Genomic DNA, 20,176 nt, shown 5'->3' on the forward strand with positions numbered 1-20,176 from the left:
GAAGTTTGGTGCACGAAATCATCAGCGAAAAGCTTGGTTACCACAAGTTTTGTGCAAGATGGATTCCAAAAATCTTGACAGAGGACCAAAAAAATCAGCGAATGGCTGCAGCGTTGAACTTTTTGGACGCTTACCATAAAGATGGTGACTTTTTACTCGATCGCATCGTTACTGGTGACGAAACATGGGTGAAACACGTGAACTGTGAAACGAAATTGCAATCAATGCAGTGGGGGCACACAAGTTCTCCCCAAAAACCCAAGAAATGCATGCAAACAATGTCGGCAAGGAAGATCATGGCGACTGTTTTTTGGGACAGAAAAGGTGTGATTTTGGTGGACTTCCTGGAAAGAGGCACTACAATAAACTCTCAAAGGTATTGCCAAACTCTCCAAAAACTCAGAAGAGCAATTCAAAACAAGCGCAGAGGAATGTTGAGCTCTAAGATCTTGTTGTTTCACGACAACGCCCGGCCCCACACGGCAAATGTCACTCGTAAAGTTCTTGAATCTTTTAAGTGGGAGTTGTTTCCTCATCCACCGTACAGTCCCGACCTGGCACCGAGCGACTTCCACCTATTCCCAGCAATGAAGAAGTGGCTGGCTATGCAGCGTTTTGATGACGACGCACAGCTGCAAGAAGAGGTAACGGAGTGGTTGAAGGCTCAGGCGGCCGAATTTTTCGACGAAGGAATTTCCAAGCTCGTACATCGCTACGATAAATGCCTTAATTTGTATGGTGACTATGTCGAAAAGTAGTATTTGAGTGTGGCTTTCATCTGTATATAATAAAAAAAATTTCCTATACTTTGTTTATTTTTTATTCCAAAACGTAATCTACTTTCTGGATAGCCCTCGTAACATGTCAGCATTGCATTTGCAACCATACGTTCCTGTATATTTGATCTGCATGAAAATTTTTGAGCAATAGTTCTGTCTTTCTTTTCTCTCTCTCTGTATATATATATATATATATATATATATATATATATATATATATATATATATATATATATATATAATAACAAAAGTGAAAAATATTGATAAGACCACACCAAAATCCCATAGAAGCGCAACGTAGCAAAACTAAAAAGCCAAGTAAATGTAAAAAATATGCAAGCCAAAACACAAACATTAAACAATTTATATAAAAAATAATGATGAAAAAAAGGAAAATTGCAAGCAGCTATTTAATAGGAAAACACAAAGTATGAATCCAGAGCTCATCAGCCGTGGAGGATTCAATAAATATGATACGACCAAAAAATTTAACTATGAACTAAAAGAGAGTGTCTAAGCTCCGGTATATGCAATATAGAGTAACATTGGGCAGAACGCACAACATGTTAAACTATAAACAACTAACAAGAACTTAAACCTAAAATTAAAAGCAGGGGATTTTGCCTCGACTAATTAGAAAGGCAAGTTCCGAATAATTAGCCTTACACATAAAAATTGTTAAAACTGGAATTTTGAACGATCCTGAAAACAAATCTGAATTTTAAACTCTCATTGCATCCACTTCTGTAGTAGCCGCTCGTCTTTTTTTTTTTTTTTTTGCAATGTTATTTTAGTGCTTCAATATTACTTATTTTGAATTTACCATTATTTTCAACACTTTTTATATTCTGTGGCAGCGAATTTGCACGTTCTTGATTTCGCCCACCCAAAAAAACGCAGTTCCATTGCATCCGAGTTAGTTTCCATGACTCATAAACACTTTATAATCACATTTATCAAAGTTTATCTTTATTTGTTGAAGGTTTTAGAAAATGAAGATCTGTAGTCAGACCATAGAATACTGAAATAGGGAAATTCCAATACTCTGCCCAACATTCAGTCCGCAAAACTAATTCATTCAATTCAAAGCTACTTTCAATGTCAGGAATCAAACACTATTTTCTAGAATTTCTGAACCTATTAATTTAAACTAATGTATGCATTTGAAAATGTGCAAATAAGTAAACAAGTACATTTGAATCAGAAGGTTTATTCACTGCCTACTGATTTTTTTTCTAATATCTGGTGTAGAAATGTGAATTAACTAAAGAACGTTGCTTTACTTTAAAGAATCAAAATACTGTCAAGTTATGTGGATGATAAATGCACTATTGACATTAAAAGGCAACTTTTAAAGCACATTTATTAAAACTTAGTAATGTCTCATTCAACCTTTGTCGCATTCATTATCATCCTGCCTGTTTATAAAAAGAAAAAAATAGGCCTTTAAGCATCATTATATTCCATTCACTGCATTTTTATTTTATTTAAATTTGTATAAAGATGAATAAGAATAGTTTACATGCAATATATCAGACAGTCCGGTTATCGCATCTATAAATATTGCGTGTAGGTTGGTATATTGCACATAGCACCACTTGGGTGGTAACTTATTGCTAAGAATAGTTTAGTTTTTTAGATGTATGCTGATATTTTTTCAATCACAAGTAAGTGATTCAATGAGGTAGCGACATTCAAGTAGAAGTTCTGCTAGTGCTCATTTCCAAAAATTGGCAGTTTTTATATTAAATAGTACTATTCTCTTCGTGTAACAAGGTCATGAAATTTTTTATGAAGTCATGGAAAAATCTTGGAAAAGTCATGGAATTTTTTCATCCAAATAGAGTATGAACCCTGACTAAAATTATCTTACATTGAGATCTATTTATAACAAAATCAATCCGATATTCAACTTGACAAAATTAATTCCAGTTATCAACGTAAAAGTAAAATAAAAATAATAAGTCCATATCGGAAGAGAATAATCCAAAAACATGCCAGTCAGCCGTTTCCCACGTGTAAAAACCTTCCACACCAGCTATCCATAAAAAATGGTTTGTCAGGGTTGTATCATACATTTACACAGTTAAACGGTTTCAAGAGAATCGAAATGTTCATCGAAGGCTATACTTAAGCAAATGTTTTCAACCAGATTTTTAGGGAAGTTATTATTTAAAAAGTGTATTTTTGAGTACAGAAATTTCTTGATTTAAAGCAGAAATTTTATTGGAACTCTGCAATCTACCGCAAAATTTTACTGTGTGTGTGTGTGTGTGTTTTTTTTTTTTTTCCAAGCCTGAGTAGTGAACACGCGTCACTTGACATAACTTTTATTTTTTAAGGACGCTGCAAAGTCGGGCGACGCAGCTAGTTTTAAGTAATGTTTGGGGGACTTCCGTGGCTTTCCCTTTGTGGTAGAAGCTCCGTCTTCTAAGCCGGAGGTCATGGGTTCGATTCCCACCGGTGCCCTGGGTGTTATTTCTTTCTCTTGTGTTGTAAATCTTTCCTGTGTGTGTCTGGAGGCAAGGCGCTTAGCACGCAGTCCTCTATGTATGTAAAGCTGTTTAGCTTCTAAATAAATAAATAAAATAAAAAAGCAATGCTTGGTGAATGAAATTTTCTAACATTGTTTTTAGATTTTAATTTATTTTTCACAACATATAAATGAGCTTTAAATGTTGATATTTAATTTATGTATTTCTTTTAGGGGTGGGACATATTCAAAGGAAGACGAACTCCGAAAACTCCTTTAGACTTTGTAGACGCCAAACAACGACTACGAGCCGCTTTTAGAAATCTTAAAACTGTTGAACATGTGCAGATGAAAAAGGGATATCGAGGATACAGGATTTTTGGTAAAAAACACATATCTGCTGATTTATATCTACATTGTACATGCATTGATTGTAACCTAAATAACTGCAAAATTTTGAGAGAAGAAAGTTAGTTGCTAAACTTTAATAAAGACATAGAATTTCTTTTTTCCAATTCAAATTTTTATTAATTATTATTTCATGTTAGCTTTAGCCGGTGTTGAATCTGTTAGAGAAAGAAAAATAACAGTTCAGAAGTATCTTAAAGCAGCCCAAGAAATGGAAGAAGCCTACTGTAAAAGCCAAGTAGCTGCAAAACTCAAGTCGAAAGAGTATCTGCTCAGACCAAAATTGAAGACAAAACCTAAATTGAAAGATCATTTGGAAAAGAAAGAAAATGTATGTCTCATTGTTTATTATTATTATTATTTTTTATTTGTGCTTTCAATCAAAACATAAGAAAATAATATTATTGTGAAATTATGTTTAACCAAAAGGAAGAGTTCAAAGACAAATTTTCAAATTTCTGTATATTTTATGTCTCTTTTGGCCGTGATCTTTTATATTATTTCATAATTGACTTTTTTTTAATTTTATTTTGACAGGTTTATTTTGTTTGGCAATCATAATTATTACTTGTGCTAAGGAAAAGATGTTCCGTGTCTTCATTCTGTTTTGTATTTTGTAATGAAGTTATAACTTGTGCCGAAGTATTGACAAAACATTCATGTGCTTTTATGAAATACTAGTAGATAAAATTTTATTTCATATGTATGTATTTGCATCTAAATCTTTGCCTGATACTTTCTTTTTAGGTTATTAAGCATACAGTTTGTTCTAAAATCAGGCAAATTGTGTAAAAAAAATATTTTTATCATGTTGCAAAAAAGAAAGTTTTTTTTTTTTTTTTACCTTATAATAGGACAAGGATAAAATTCAGACTTATGTTGAATTTTCCTTTTGTGAAGATTTCTGTTAATTCATTTCATACTTTTAAATATTCTGACATTTACACTCTCAACTTTTGTGCTTAATTAAACTTCTCTCTAATTAAGATTGTTCCATATTCTATTACTGTTCTAATTATTTTGCTAAACTGTATTTAGTACAAAAGTAAAAATAGAATGGAAAAATAATAAATTAGTCTTTAGAAATTAAATCATGCAAAGTATTTTTTTTTTTTAAGTTTTCAGTAATTGTTCTGCAAAATATACCAAGTAAACTAATCAATATCATCTAAAATCTCACAAATTTTATGTGCTTAATTACTCTGAAACATGTTTTATCCCTTAAGTATGCATATAATTCTGTTGATTTTTTGTTTTATGTATGCATACGCATTAGAATAAATTTTTATGATTATATTATATTTATTTGTAACATTTCAATGTCTGCAAATGAGAAACTAATTCATGTACTGGAGTGACTAGTATTCAATGTACCTGTTTTAGATTTTTTACTCAAAAAATCCAAAATAATTTAATCTAGTTATTGTGGTGGCCTCACTTTTCTTCATTGAGCTGTTTTTGCTATTTCTTCAGATTAAACGAAGCTTTTCTTTTTTCTCTTTTTGGTAGTCCAGTTGTGTATTCATATGAGGAGGAATCCAGTGATAAGAATTACAGAAGTAATTAGAAAAATTATGCATCAGCTGTAGAAAAAATATACGAGTAAATTAAGAGACATGCATGCCCCCACATAATTGTCTAGTTAATTTTAGTGAATGTTGAACCAACTTGTTAACCTAGCTATGAAGGACTACACCCATAGCCATTGAGCCAGTTCTTAGCAATTGTTAATGCCTCACTCTAAAGCAGGATTTCTCAACCTTTTTTGACCGGCAAGAGCTTATGAAAACTAATCGCAGACCAATGATTTTTCTTTTTTTTTCTTTTCTTTTTTGATTTTGTTTATTTACTCTAGGGGGGGGGGGCTTGCATTTGCGAACTGTTAAAAACTTATGATTTTCTTAACAGACCTGTGAGGTACCCCCTACCCCCCACCCACTTTTTTTTCTTGCAAAAGAAAAAAAAGAAAGAAAAGAAACAAACTTTAGACTTGGAGACCGTTACACACTTGTGAAAACATTTTGCCAAAGGCTGAGGTTTTTCTTTTCTTTTTGCAAATAATGAGATTAAATGAATTAATCTAAACAAAACTCTACTTGGTTTTATAGAACTGTTACAAAAAACATTTAAATGTTAAAAATGAGATAAGTAGGTATTCTAACAAATATACATAAGCATCGAACATTGTTGAAAATTTATTGAAAACTACAAAAATCAATCACAAAATTTGCATAAAAAAGGCTGTATACGATATTGTTTTCTGGATTTTTCTTTTTTGGATTTAAAAAAAAAAATCTTCAAAAATCACTGAGGACCGGTCAAATTTTTTTGCGGACTGGCGCCGGACTATTGATTGAGAATCCCTACTTTAAAGAATGGTTCCCGATAAGGGGGGGGGGGGGTGTTCCTTCACTTTTAGAAAAAGGAGCTTGCATTGTAGAATCCAGTTAGCTCAAGATTTTCATTCCACTTTTTGTAGCTATTCTGTAATTTGGCAAGATTGTTGAACAGAAGAATAATATGTTCACTTAACATTTTCAAATAAATTCAACAAACATAAACATGTTTGATATGTGTTCATTTTACATTGAATCTTTATTCGCATTCTTTCTTTGTAGAGTCCTTCTGCTTCTCCAAAGAATTCTTCCGAACTACTTGATAGTTATCATCATCACACGAGGTCCCTAACTAGAAAAATGGTGGAAATTTGTCCAAACCCGAAAGCGAAGCGCCGTGATCAGTTCAATGGTGTCTTTAAAATATCTACATCAGAAGAGGCAAGTGACGGGCTTGTTTAATGTTTTCTTTGTTTCTAATTGGTCATATATTTTAAACAATTTCTGTATTTATTTTTGCAGTTTTTGATGGTAAAACTGTTTTGCCAATCCATACTAAATTTTGTGCCTTAAATGACGTAATGGATGTTTAAGCAATTTATACTCTGCCTTTGTTATCCGGAGTGGTTAAAGTAATATGTTAACTTCCGCAAGAAACTAACATTTTGATAGAAAACTGCATGTACAGTATAACTTAAATTTAACGATTTCCTCAATTTAATGTTACATTTTATTGGTCCTGATTTGACTGCATTGAATGTCTATGCTTCTTGATTTAATGATAATCTTAATTTCACGATAACTTTTTCCAGTCCCTTGGCAATCGTTGAATTGAGGTTATACTGTAGTTGAATTGTATTACATAGTTATCCACTGTAAAATGTTTTTTAACTTAGGAATACAGGTCAAATATTTCTCCTCTTTACTGAACTTGATGAAAATTACATCAGACTTAAGTTAAATTAACATAATACACTTTAACTTTTACCATAATTAAACTAATTTATTGATAATATTTGTTTGAAGAGAAAATAGTCAGTAACACTCAGCCATGTTAATAGCAGTGACACAGCTCTCCCTAACCACCAAAGAGTTTTGGTGTGTTTGCATTAGAAAGGCAGTGTTCCCATTAGAGATGAGCCGGGCTGGAAGCAGGCTTGGGCTTAAGAACTGAACAAAGGTTTCAAGCTCATGCTCATTGGAAAATATTCAATTGTCAATTTCCATACAAACACATGTTGTGGAAGAAGAACATTTGAATCAGTTGATACAGTGACCTCTCACTTATATGCAACCAAAGAGGACAACGGAACTTTCGTGCAAGTTTTCGGTTTCAAGTTTCCAAGTTTTCGGGCTCGGGCTCTCAAACATGACCCCGAACTCATCTCTAGTTCTCACAGGTCCTTGAAAATATTTTATTTCATTGATCTGTTACAAAGGGCTCTTAAAAATGCTTGATTTTGAACCAAAATTCTTAATTATTTTGACAAGGTGCTTTGTTTTAGATTTTTTAAGCAAGTATTTAAAAAATGAACAATGTTCTCCGTTTTTCTCAGTCTTGGTTTTTAAAGAAATTTAAGCGAAATTACTTTTCTTTTCCAGTCACAGCACTTAAAACACAGCAGACAATTGATTTTTCAGTATTTTTTACTGAATTCAGTATTTTTTGAGAGAGCAAAATACTGTATGCAGAAAAAAAGAAAGGGAATCGGAAGTTAAATTCAACATGTTCCAGTTAATTTTATGCATCCAATTAAAATAGTGTGTTTTATAGATACAAAAATGTATGGAAGAGCTTTCAGTTGTAGCAAAATATACTAACAGTGTCGTCTTAGTTCAGTCATACAATTTCAGTGTTTTTCATCCTGTTTGGGTCACATATCTGCGAGACACTATTTGCTGAAGCAGTTGGATATACTCAACACAGACAACTAAGTATAGTATATATAATAATTACATTATTGCATGGCCATATGCAAGGAGGTGGTTTATAGGGTTCTAACCCCCCTGAAATTTTTCACCCAAAGAAATGCTTTCCCTTATTTATTTATTTTATATTTTGGTGACAAAAATAATTTTGTTGTTATTATTATTTCAATTTTATCTGTGAAATGAAATTAGTATGACTGAAAAATTGTACTAACTCGTGTGTTTATGGTAATTATTGAGAAATTCATTTATTATGTAACAATATAGCATTTTGTAAGAACATCCCCTCCTTCCATTTAGATAATCTATTGTAACAAAAATCAATAAAATGTACATGAAACTGAATTTGAGAGAAGCAAAGGGATGTAAGTGGTCAATTTCTTTTCAAGTTTTGAGTAAAACTCGTTTAAAAATAACATCCTAGGTAGGCTTTCGATGAATTTTTTTTCTAAATCCTGCTGTATAGCAGCACCTATCAGGGCTAATAGTACTACATCTTGCTCCAAGACAGAGGAGGGGTTCACCTACCATTTACACTGGTTATCTCAAATTTTTAATTTTGCCACTTACATACATTTGCTTCTCACTGCCTCAATTGTACACTAGTCTAGAAGCAGTTTTTAACCTGTAATCTATCAATCAAAGCTTATCTTAAAAGTGTTTTTTTAATTGGTATAAAATGATATTTTTTTTTCTTTTAATTTTTATTAACAATGTGCAGAAACAGGTTACTTAACTTTTTATACTTCTAATAATCTAATGCTCAATGGATTCATATACACTTCAGGGAAATATGTCATCAGCTTTTAGCTCAATGAAACCAATGTAACAAATTAACTCTTTGAAGTCTGTAATAAGCACTATGATAGAATCTAAAAAATTGCAGTGATTTCAAAAAAAAAACAAAACAAATTACAATATATTTTTTTCACAAACTTTTGCGACTGTTAATGCACCCAAACCTGTTTTTGTGCTTTTTTTTCAATTTATTTATTTATTTATTTTTGTGTGGTGTAAGAAAATTTCGATCACATTGGGACTCAGTAGACAAAATTATTTATAAAACGGGCAAAGTTATTTATAAAACGGATAAAGTTATTTAAAAAATGAACAAATGTTTTTATGTCGTCCTTATCCACCGCACAAAAACAGGTTGGGATGTATTTTGACGTCCCTCTAACACAAGGGCGGATCCAGAAGGTTCTCAAGGAGGGGGCGATTGATTTTTTAACCGGTATCTTGTGAGGTATTTGATTTATACATGTTTGGTGGGGGGGGGGGGGCACAGCGTTTTTATCAAAAACTACTAAAATACAGAGATTTAGCCAAGGAGGTTCCCGAAATTATTTCTTTCCTTTACCGTTGAAAGAGGTATTCAAAGATTGCGTTTTAGAAGTTTAATTTCATAATAATTCCATTCGAATATTTTGACCCCCAATCCCCTCTCCCTAACACCATCGTCGTCTAAAATTCGCTTTTTAAAACTTCAGTTTTGAAAGATTACCAGAGGATAGCCACTATGTGCTCCTAACACCTCCCGAGATGTGTACTATATCTTCTTATCTTTAAGACTTTTTTTTTTTCAAAATGACTAGGCGAAGGCTTCTAAACTTCTAGTATCGCCAAAAATCGTTAAAAAATTACATTTTAGGACTTTAGTTCAGAAAAATTACCGTACAGGGTCCTTCAAGGGAGGGGCGATCGCCCCCATCGCCCCTCCCTTGTATCCGTCCTTGCTCTAACATGGATTTATAAGTGATAATTTATAAAATTAATTTGCACTTAAGATACACATCTGTCCCATAATGGTCTGATAAAGAGTTAAGAGTTTAGCTCTAACAACTTTCAGCTTTTTTTGTGCTTGACCAATAACATGTATGATCATAGTGCGCTATGAATAAAGACAAATGATTGATTATTAAACTAACTGAAGTGCACATATTTGTGTCATGCTTCACTTTCTGTAATTAGCAGATATGACCTAAATTCGAATGATCATAAGAGGTATGTAAATAAGGATTCCTTCAAATCAGCGAAAACCTGAAATTGCCAGAAAATTTAATTTTTATCCAAAAAATCAGGGAAAATGAAAAATCACTTATTTTGTCCAAAACCTAAAAAAAAATTATAAAAGCTGACTTGTGTGGGGAAAACATGTTTTGCATCAAATGTTTTAAGTAGTCTTTTATAGAAATAGTCTTGTAGAAATTTGCTCAAGGACTTAAAGGACTTTATGTTTTGAAATGGGAAGACAAAAAGAAAAAAAACTTCTTTGCATTAATATTTTTAAAGCATTACAAAATTATTAAAATTCTGATATTATAATGCTGTATAGTTTGAATTTGCATATGCTGCACAGAAAAGCACACCTTTAGATTCATAAAAAGAAAGCCACTAATGTAAAAAATCCAGTCTGGAATTTTGTGGGTATTTGTCTGAAAAAAACTGGAAAAGTCGTGGAGTAAAATATTTGAAAGTGAGTGAGAAACCTGATAAATATTAATTTAATAGCTTTTAGTTTTGTACTCGGCAACAATGATATTTAATGGATTTGTTTTTCTGCACAAAAGTAAATGCTTCATTTGTTCAATATTGCAAAGTTAATCAAAATAAATATTTTATTTTTCAGAAAGAAAATATTGCCCAATCTTCAAAAATTCCTAGAACTCCTACTAATGAGCACAAGAAACCTGTTCACGAAATCAATTCATTTGACATATATCACGATATACATCTCATACGCCAAACAAAACCGACTGTCAGGTATGAAGAAACTCATGACACAATCAAAGAAGCACGTCCGGTGAGTAATTTTAACAATAGTTCATCTTATGAAACAGACTCTCCAGCAGATAATTCTGAGGTTTCATCAGAATCGTCTGACTGGGAACCAGGATCAAAACGGAACATTGTTCGTAAACCCAGAATTACGAAACATCCCGTGGATCCAAAAGATTCCCCCCTGATGGCCAAATCTCGAAAGACTTATCAATCATTTCATAGTAAAAGTTCCATGTCAAAACAGAAAGCGCATATCAATTCAAACATCAGCTTACTTTATAAAGCTCTCACATCACTGCATGATGGAGATGAAAATTTTGGGAAAACACGCAATTTAAAACAAAGCAGATCGACATCTTACATTGAGAGCTCTGAGTCGGAGGATGGCTGTGATAGACCCAGGGTTTATTCCAGTGATAATTCCGAGAATACTCGTAAAAAAAGTATTCTTAGCAAGCAAAAGCATGTTAAGAGAAGCAAAGATGCTAAAAATGCTTTTACAGGCTCATCTCAAAAGAGTTTAAATTACTCTGATCAGAATGACGATGATTCCGTGGCTATAGAATCCGAATCTGAATCATTTGGTTCACACTGCAAAAGATACCCTTCCAAGCAATTAAAAAGAGGCAAAAGTTCGGGTTCAAAATCATCCTCAGGTACTGAAACTAGTCCCAAATCTCGAAAGAAACGTAAAAAGAGTAAGGATGTCCCAAACGAGATGTTACTACAAAGGAAATGCGATGTAGATCCATTTTTCCAGTATGAAAATATCATCAAAAGTGAACTTCAAAGAATAAATGCCAACTCTCTCGGCTGTTCCGATTTTTCCGATGCCCTTTCCAGCTTTACCGGCAGTGACTACGTGGATGAATCTCTTGACGATGAAGAAGTGCAAAATTTCATTATGAGAGAGAGAATTAAAGCAGGAATTTTCAACAACAAAAGATCAATTGATTTAAAAAGTGAAAAAGAATTTATCCCCTTGCTTCCCCAGTGTTCTGTATCGCTGGAACAAGACTCGATTACTGATAACAAAGCAAATTCTTCTGTCTCAAATAGCAAAAGAAATCGTAGAAAAAATAGCGGTAAAATAAAGAAAATAAGTAAAAATCCGAAAACGAGTGTTGAACATGAAAATTTAAGTATGAGTGACAGTAATTCAATAAATCCGCAAAGTATTCCTGATTATGAAGATGGTTCCAAAAAGAACCTTTTGATGGAATTTTCTTACTTTGTTGATGAATATAATCGAAAAAATGCACTGGTTGCGAGTGATAGAAATGAAGATCAAAAAAATTGCTCAAATAATAGTCCCTGCGATATTAAAATTGTTGACATTTGTTCCATTCCTGGTGGCAAAGTAAAAACTGTAGATGAAGGACCTGAAGTACCGAACGTGTGTCAAAAGGCTCTTCAAGCTGACATTACTGTTGCTCATGAAAAGTTGGTTGACAGTTCTGTTGCTCATGATGCAAACTCTGAAAGAACTAGTTCATTGCAAACCACTGATGCCTTAAAATCATGTTATGCCAATTCATCGATTGAAGTTGACAGAGGAGCATTAAATTGTAATCGGGATTCGAATTTAAACAAAATGCATGAGTCTTGTTCAATAAGCAATGCTGATCAAGAACTGTCAGACTTAAATCCAAGCGCTGATAGTAGCCCTAAAACTGATAAAATTGACCCACCGAAGGATACTAAGAGGGAGAATCCTGCAAGTTCCAGCCTTGCTGATTTGGGGAACTCTGAAGCAATTGAAAACGATGATGAGTCGGACGTAGAAGTTATAGATTTCTTTGTAAAAGACACTACACTTATTCCTGATGAAAAAGCTGAAGGAAGGAAAGATTCCGTTCCTGACCCATGTGACAGTAAGGAATGCTTAAAGCCAACTAGTGTAACTGCAAAAAGTGATCCCGTGAAACAGAATAATTTCAGTAAATCAGTCGAAGATAATGCTGCAGTCAGTAATGTTCTTCATCATAAAGCCCATACAGAGAAGACAAATTTGGACATAAAAGCCTTGGAATCTAATAGATTCGATCAGGTTAAAAATTTGCAAGTACAACAAACTGAAAGTTCCGAAAGTAAAAATGCATTTACGGCAGCTGGGGAGAAAATTAAAGAATCTCACGTAAATGAACGACTACAAGATAAAATTTGCATTGATGTTTCAAAAGAAGATGATGTGAATCTTTTATTTGTGCAAGAGATTTGCTCTAATTCTCAAGATTTCAAGAATAAGAAATTTCTCTTAGAAACTGAAAAATCTCCAACTCATAGTGAAACTCTAGATGATTGTGAAATTTTGCAACTTCCTTCTGAAACTAATGAGTCGCAAAATCATGTTATTGTTCAGTCTTTGGGTAATGACTTCGAAAGTAGTTCCAAAAATCTTATCAACAAAACAAAAACGCCAATGTGTATGTTTCAAGAAGCACATGAGGCTAAGAGCTTTGAAAGTTTAGAAGATGATTGTCTAATTGTTAATCACTTAAATGTTTGTTCAATGCCCAATGGCGCAAAGTCTGAATTTATCAGTAATCAACAAACAAGAACGCATTTAGAAAATTTTACTAAAACTGGTTTAAATATGGGTGCCTTAGCAAAAGAAAAGTGTGAAAAAACAGGTTGCACAAATAAGAAAAACCCAACCTCAGTGAATGAAGCACTGAATACTAATTCAGAAAGCTCAGATGATGAATGCATGATAGTAAGTGATAAATGTTCAACGTTAATTGATAAGAGTCAGGTATGTAACGAAACAATTGAAAACTGTGCTGTCACATGTAATAATATTCCTGAAATTACCACTAGTTCAGACTGTTCAATGCAAGAAATCTTAAATAGAAGTCCTACAGTTAACAAAGATGCCAAACCAGAAAGTAACCGAACTGAAATTTCGTCTCTAGAGAATGTCGATTCTGATAGTGTTGAAGATGACTGTATAATTTTAAGTGATGTGAGTAATGCATCGCAAAACACAACATCAAAAAATGTGCACCAAGAAAAACAAAATCAGTTCAAAACAGATGAGTCTGCAGTATTTCAGTTATTAAATGCATATAAAAAAGAATGCTTAAACTATCAAAAATTAATTCAAACTGTAAACGTTTCGGATTCCGAAACCAAGTCGGCTATGGAAATACAGGCTGGAAAGTTGGAATTAATTTCACGTTTGGTTGAAAATAGCCTCGGCACACTCAACCCTTGTCTACGTAAACCATCATCTAATTCTTCAACCTCAGTGAGTGAAATTGTCGAAAATTCTAAAGATCAGCTGTTGGCTCGAGACGAACATTCATTTCCAAAATTAATAAGCTTCAGTGATCCGAAATTTCACCTCCATGCCTCAAGCAGATTGAATTCATCTAAGCAGCCTTGTGCAGAAAGCTTTCAAAAGGGTAGCCTAAATTCTGTTTTGACTTTTACAGAATCCTTCGCAGAAGCTAGGACTGAATCCACATGTGAGAGCTCTGATGGAAAACTATCGGAGGTAAATATCTTAGATGCTTAGTTGTGAAAGCATGTTTGGATTTACCTATGTACATAACTTTTGAATGTCGGGAATTTTTCGGTTTAAAAATCTTACTATGCAAATCCTAAAACATTGAAAGTTAAATTTTGCTTATGACCTCAATTCCAGATTTTTTTTTTTTTTTTCATTTTGATATTTAATTCAGCATGAAGCATGATTCTCCTTGCAGTAGGAAATTGTTAGTATTAGGAAGCCTTTTGATATTCAGTCTGGATGATCTGTTAGAAGATATGAAGTAATGGCATGTCTGACTTTCTATGCTCATAGGAGGCTGAGCAAAATATTTCATGAAAATCTGCCTCATTCCTATTTGGCTAATTGGGAAAGAGAAACTGTCATAGGTTTATTCGAGTGCTGGAACCTTAAGTCCGTAGAATTGCCTTGACGATAAAAGGAGTAGTTTTATAAATGTCGATTACGTATATTGAACAATATTCAATGCATTTTATTGGTTTGAAATAGCTCTTCAGTGCCAATAGTCTATTTTTTATGCTGGGACAAATCTCACCCTTTGTTGTTGTAACTTCTTTCAGAGTACACTCTGCTTGTTTTATTTTTAGAAAAAGTACTTTTCAACAGTGAATTGAACTTGCATTTTTTGGATTAGTATGTGTTGAGCACCTCTGAGGAATGCATAAAAACAGCCTGGTGATACAAGCATTGTAAATAATTTATTGAAATTAGAAACTTTTTTAGATTGGAGCTGGCAATATATGAAGTTAAATTGCTGCTGATTCTCTTTACAGAAGCAATGTTCCATGTACTTTTTCCCAATTGGAATCTATGGATTGTAGTCTAATTGTGATGTCATGATGTTATAGTGCAAGATATAATGGATCAACGCATATCTTTGCCTTTAAATGCAGATTGAACTTAGTTGAACTTTTTCCATAAAAGAGTTTTTAAGTTACATTCTCTTTTTCCTTCATGTTTGCTGTAAAACAGCAGCAACATGAATATAATTCTTAAGAAAGAAGAACTTTAGGGTTAGTGGCAAATATAGACTCTAGAATGCATTTAATATTTTGAGGCTAGTACATAAAGATCTGTTCTTACTGTTACCTTCTCAAGCATCATCTTTTTGATTTGGAATAATGGTTGGCTTTCAGATCAGTCACCATATTTCCTTTCAGTGGCTGAAATCATTCTGAGGCGAAATGTTTAGTAGTCTTAAGATTTTTACTAATCAAAAAGTCTTGAGCATTCTTTGAATGGTGAACTAATGAAGGTATTTATTGTTCTTATTTCATATAAAGCAGCACTTTATGATTAAGCATATAGCAATTAAAATCTATTGTGGTTTGTACTTGGTTTTTACGATGTTGGTAGCTTATGGTCTAAGTTGCTTCTGATTGTTCAGAAGCAACTTTATATCTGCCAGTTACAGATATTCTGAGTTTTTTAGCTTTGATTTCAAAACTTGATGCATGATTTTAAATACAAAGGCAAAAGTGACAGCCAGAAATAAGCTCTGGGCTCGGCTAGGATGGTCTTTGTAAGTTTAGTAGTCCGTAATAAAGATCAAATTAGAGTTTTTTTTTTTTTTTGAACAAAAAATGTTGCTTTTGGGCAGGCTTTGCCGATATATATCCTGATATGTATCACAATATATATCCGATATTTATTTTGAAAACATCATGATATTTGATATTTTCGATATTTATTTTTTCAACTATGGTATTTTCAGTAAATGGTAATATTGTTTATTTACTATTAAAAATAACCAAAAATATATGTACTATATTTTTATGATATACTAATACATCATTAATATAAAAAATTAATATAATATTTCTTTTTATTTTATATTCATAAAAATATTAATAATGTAACAATTTTAATTCATATTCAAAAGGCTTAGTTAAATACTAAATGTTGGTTTGAAAAAAAAAGAATGTCTTATGACTGTGCACCAACTAATGCATATTTTTTATTTCAGTGTAATAAAACACTGTAAAAGTAGTTAACAGAAAAAAAAGGAATAAAACAGCTAATGCTAAATTAACTCCATTAAACTTGATTAAAATGTTAAATGATATATTAGATGTAAATAATGAAAAAAACCTTTTATATATATAACTTTAAGTCTACATATTGTAATAATAATATAAGAAAATAGAGTGATTTGAGGATGCATTTACTGTTTTGAAGACCTTAGTTTGTCCAGATTGAATATATCGGATATTTTCGATATTTTTGAAAATATCATGATATTTTCGAACCCTGCTTTTGGAATAAAAAAAAATTTGGACATTTTAACTTAAAAATAGTTTCTTTTTTTCTGTCATGAGATGGAAAAATCTTCAGCTTTCTCCATAACAACAGTTTAAGACACTATATGCCCTTTTTACAGTTTAAGACCCTAAGTTTTGCACTATTTAATAGTGGGGCAACAAAAATTTAAATTTTTAATGTCTGAAAAATTGATATATGATGGAATTTTGTTGACTACTTTTACGGAAATTAGCATCCAAAAATCTAATTAACTATTAGTTTGCAATCACTTTTTGGTTGCAGGCCTGTGTAATGGACCAACTAAAAGGGTAACAATTACAAAAGTAGAGAATTCATTTTAAGTATTGTTAGTTACATGTAATTGAAGCTTTCTTCCCTAGATCTTTGAAATTTTATAAATCCAATCTTGTCTTCTACAAAAAATCTCAAGAGCAGCCCTGTTAGAGACTTTTAAAATGTTTTCAAAAATAGGATCCATTCAACTCAATACTACATTTTGAAAGGTCAATTAATTCATCCATAGACTTTTTAAATTTGATTTTAAGAATATTCTTTAGTATTTGTTTTACAGTTGCTTGAATGGCTGGAACATCTCATAAAAAGCTCTCTTCGTTGCAGCATTCGGTTTCAAGGACAGAAAATAATTACACACTGATAGATCAGGTGAATACGGAGGTTGATCGAAGACATAAATTTATTTTATGTTCCGAAAACTGAAAAGGGCATTAGAGGACCTCTTGACTATGATGTTCCAGCCATTCAAGCAGCTGTGACTCTAGAGTTAAAGAGCACTTATTAAGAGCACCAAATCAAAAAGCACTCTAGATAAATTGGTTGACAGTTCAAAATATTGCATTGGGTTAAATGGGTCATATTTTGAATAATTAAAGTGGACTCTCTCTTTTCTGAACACTCATGGGACCAAACAAAAGTGTTCAGATTATGATGGTTGTCATTATAGAGGGAGACTGAATAATGCATGCATATATATTCTCTTGCATTAATGGACTATGTTCAGTACTTTGCCAAGTGAGCTATGCCAGTTGTTGAGATAGAGGTGCTAAATTTTGGATTAGTAGCAAATGCAATGTCTGATTAAACTCAGTAGGACCTAAACTCTTGCAATTCTTTCATTTTTACTCTTTTAATTTAAAACATTTTATGTTACAAGCTATAAAATATTGCAATACAGTTATCGGTACAATACCTCTAAAAAAGAAGAATTTTAATATCTTTTGGCATTGTGCATGGGTGAAAATTAGTACTCTTAGTAAACAGAAAATACCAGATGGCTCTTGAAAATGCAGCTGTTATGCAAACCATGAATCAAGAAGAAGTGCAGGATAATGCACTTTCTTTTCATCGTGGAACATATTTATTTGTGAATAACTAATTGTAATATTGGTGCTTTAATGCTCACTGCAGATAAAACTCATTCTGAAGTGCTAATATATAGGTATATTTTGAATATTAGCTTCAAAATTTGACATGATCTATATAACGCAATAACCTGTATAACGCAAAGCTCTGGTCACTAGGTCACTTTGAATTAAATTAGCCTTGAATTGTAAATATCAAAAGTTTTTTCTTCTTTTTTTTCTGTGAACTAGGCATTTTTTATTTATTTTTTACTTCTGAGTAAAATAATTGGAACATAGCTGGGCCATTGTTTATGGTTACTTCTAGTAGGTAACACTTTCATGTAAGAATGAAAAATAAAAAGAAAACAAAAGGTTTCGAAATGGAAAAATATTTGCGTTCAAAAGTTACTTTTTCTGGAGAATGACCCTTAAATGAATCGAGCGTTTGTGACTGACCATTTCCCACAAACATGTGATAACATTTGTGCAGTTTTTTTTTTTTTTTTTTTTTGCCTTTGCTTTAGGACAAAGTTTTTTTAATTTTTTTATTTTTAATTTCTAAGTAGTGAAACAAGGGGGAGGCAGAGTACTTCACAATTTTAGTGACTCTTTTCTCAGGAGAAGTCTAACAAAACCGGTGATATGGAGAGAGACATGGAGTGGACTGGACTTCTGTGCTCTCGGCTTTCTCATCGTTAGTGTAAACATTGAAGCAATGCCGAGGACTATAGATAATTTAGACATTCTTTTTTCAATGTCATAAATCTAATTATTACCTATTTTTAGCAATCAATAAGAGATGTATTTTTCGAAGTACATAAGTAAAATCTGAATTTTGTAATAGCTTTTTTATACTCTTTTACAATGAAATTCTTTAAATACTCAGCGAATGGATATTTTGAGTGAAAGGTACACTTCTAATGATATCTCCTTTGACTAAAAATTGAATCACGTTATCTTAAATTTTTGTTAGAATTCCACATAAAAAAAAGAAAAAAGATCTTGCTTTATTGAATCAAAATTTTTTAAAACAAACATGATTCATACAAGCGGCGGTCACTGTAGTAGGATTTTGATAATTTGTCCAATGTGCTCCAACCGCTTATTTTCTTGTTTGAGTGTTTCACTTTCTCTAATTCCTGTGGGGACGAAAATTAATTTTCTCTCACATCCGTTACTCTTTACATTGCTATAAATTCATGCATTGTAAAATCATATTGATAATGGAACTTTTTTGTAGGTGTGATCCAAACACATTACATCCTATATTTTTTCAAAACTCCTATACATTTTTCAACCCAACTCCTACATTTTCCCTTTTAAACTCCTATATAGTTTTCCCCACTTACTATGAGCCCTGCATTCATAATACTGGAATGTTCATATTATATGAGAAGCCTATGGCGTTTTGCCAGCACCATCACAATGTGTTCAGAATAGTGTTCAAATAGTCCACTGTATTAGCTTTAAAATATATTACAACGCTATTTCATTTCATCTTTAAAAAGTTTGAATATTTTTAGATCACTCAGTGCAAATTCAAAAGTCTGCTTACATCCTTTGGCTACTCACTGCCTCAATTCGAATATCAAATGCGTTATAACCCTAGATTACACAATAGGTAGTAGCACACAAGGAGGTTTTTTTTTTTTGGCTGATTTCCTTTTTATCAATTTTCTAATGAAGATTAAGTCAATATGGCTAAACATTTAAAATATTTAAAAAAGAATATAATTCACTGTGTAAAATAAGTTTGTCTTCCAGCATGTTTCATACATAAAATTGTCAGCTTCTGTAGTTTTTCATCAGCTTTCAAGTAATTTGTGCACTTTCTTTCAGCCATGGACAGTACCTAAAGATGCCAAATGTACTGTTTGTCTTAGGCCTGCTAACAGTGCTTGCTTTTACTGTTGTGTTGTGTACTATTGCTCCACAGAGTGTTCAGTAAGTCATTTTTAATTTGTCCATATTTATTTTCAAATGCTGTGTTTAAGAATATCTTTTGTATACTTTCAGTTCTGCTTACATTGATTAAAACTTATTGAAAAAACAAAGTCATGCTAGTTCTTTTCCTTCAAAGGAACTTTTAAAAAGTATAAAGATCCTTAACTGGATTGAAAACAACATTTTTCTGTATTTATTTTATTTATTTATTTTTTTAACGAGTAACATAGAGAGAATAACATGATTTTAAATCAAATCTTTGTTTTTGTAGGTGTGCGTTTTATTGTAATACAAATGATCATCTTAAATTAAATTTTTTTAAAAAACCCCGATTGAGTTACTAATGTAGAATCAAGAGGGAAAATTGAAAAGCCCTATACTATTAAAAA

At 32.2% G+C, this 20,176-nt stretch overlaps 1 protein-coding gene across 1 annotated transcript in view; it reads left to right on the forward strand.

Annotated features, from left to right (window-relative positions):
- Positions 1 to 20,176, forward strand: part of LOC129224182 (uncharacterized) — a 52,015-nt gene that overhangs the window by 16,381 nt on the left and 15,458 nt on the right. The window contains exons 14-18 of the mRNA XM_054858601.1: positions 3,487 to 3,634; positions 3,801 to 3,991; positions 6,279 to 6,437; positions 10,555 to 14,205; positions 19,683 to 19,787. Of these exons, the coding sequence (XP_054714576.1) occupies positions 3,487 to 3,634; positions 3,801 to 3,991; positions 6,279 to 6,437; positions 10,555 to 14,205; positions 19,683 to 19,787 (4,254 nt within the window). The remainder of the gene's footprint in view (positions 1 to 3,486; positions 3,635 to 3,800; positions 3,992 to 6,278; positions 6,438 to 10,554; positions 14,206 to 19,682; positions 19,788 to 20,176) is intronic.

The sequence above is a fragment of the Uloborus diversus genome, chromosome 6 (assembly GCF_026930045.1).
Source record: "Uloborus diversus isolate 005 chromosome 6, Udiv.v.3.1, whole genome shotgun sequence".
Lineage (NCBI taxonomy): Eukaryota > Metazoa > Arthropoda > Arachnida > Araneae > Uloboridae > Uloborus > Uloborus diversus.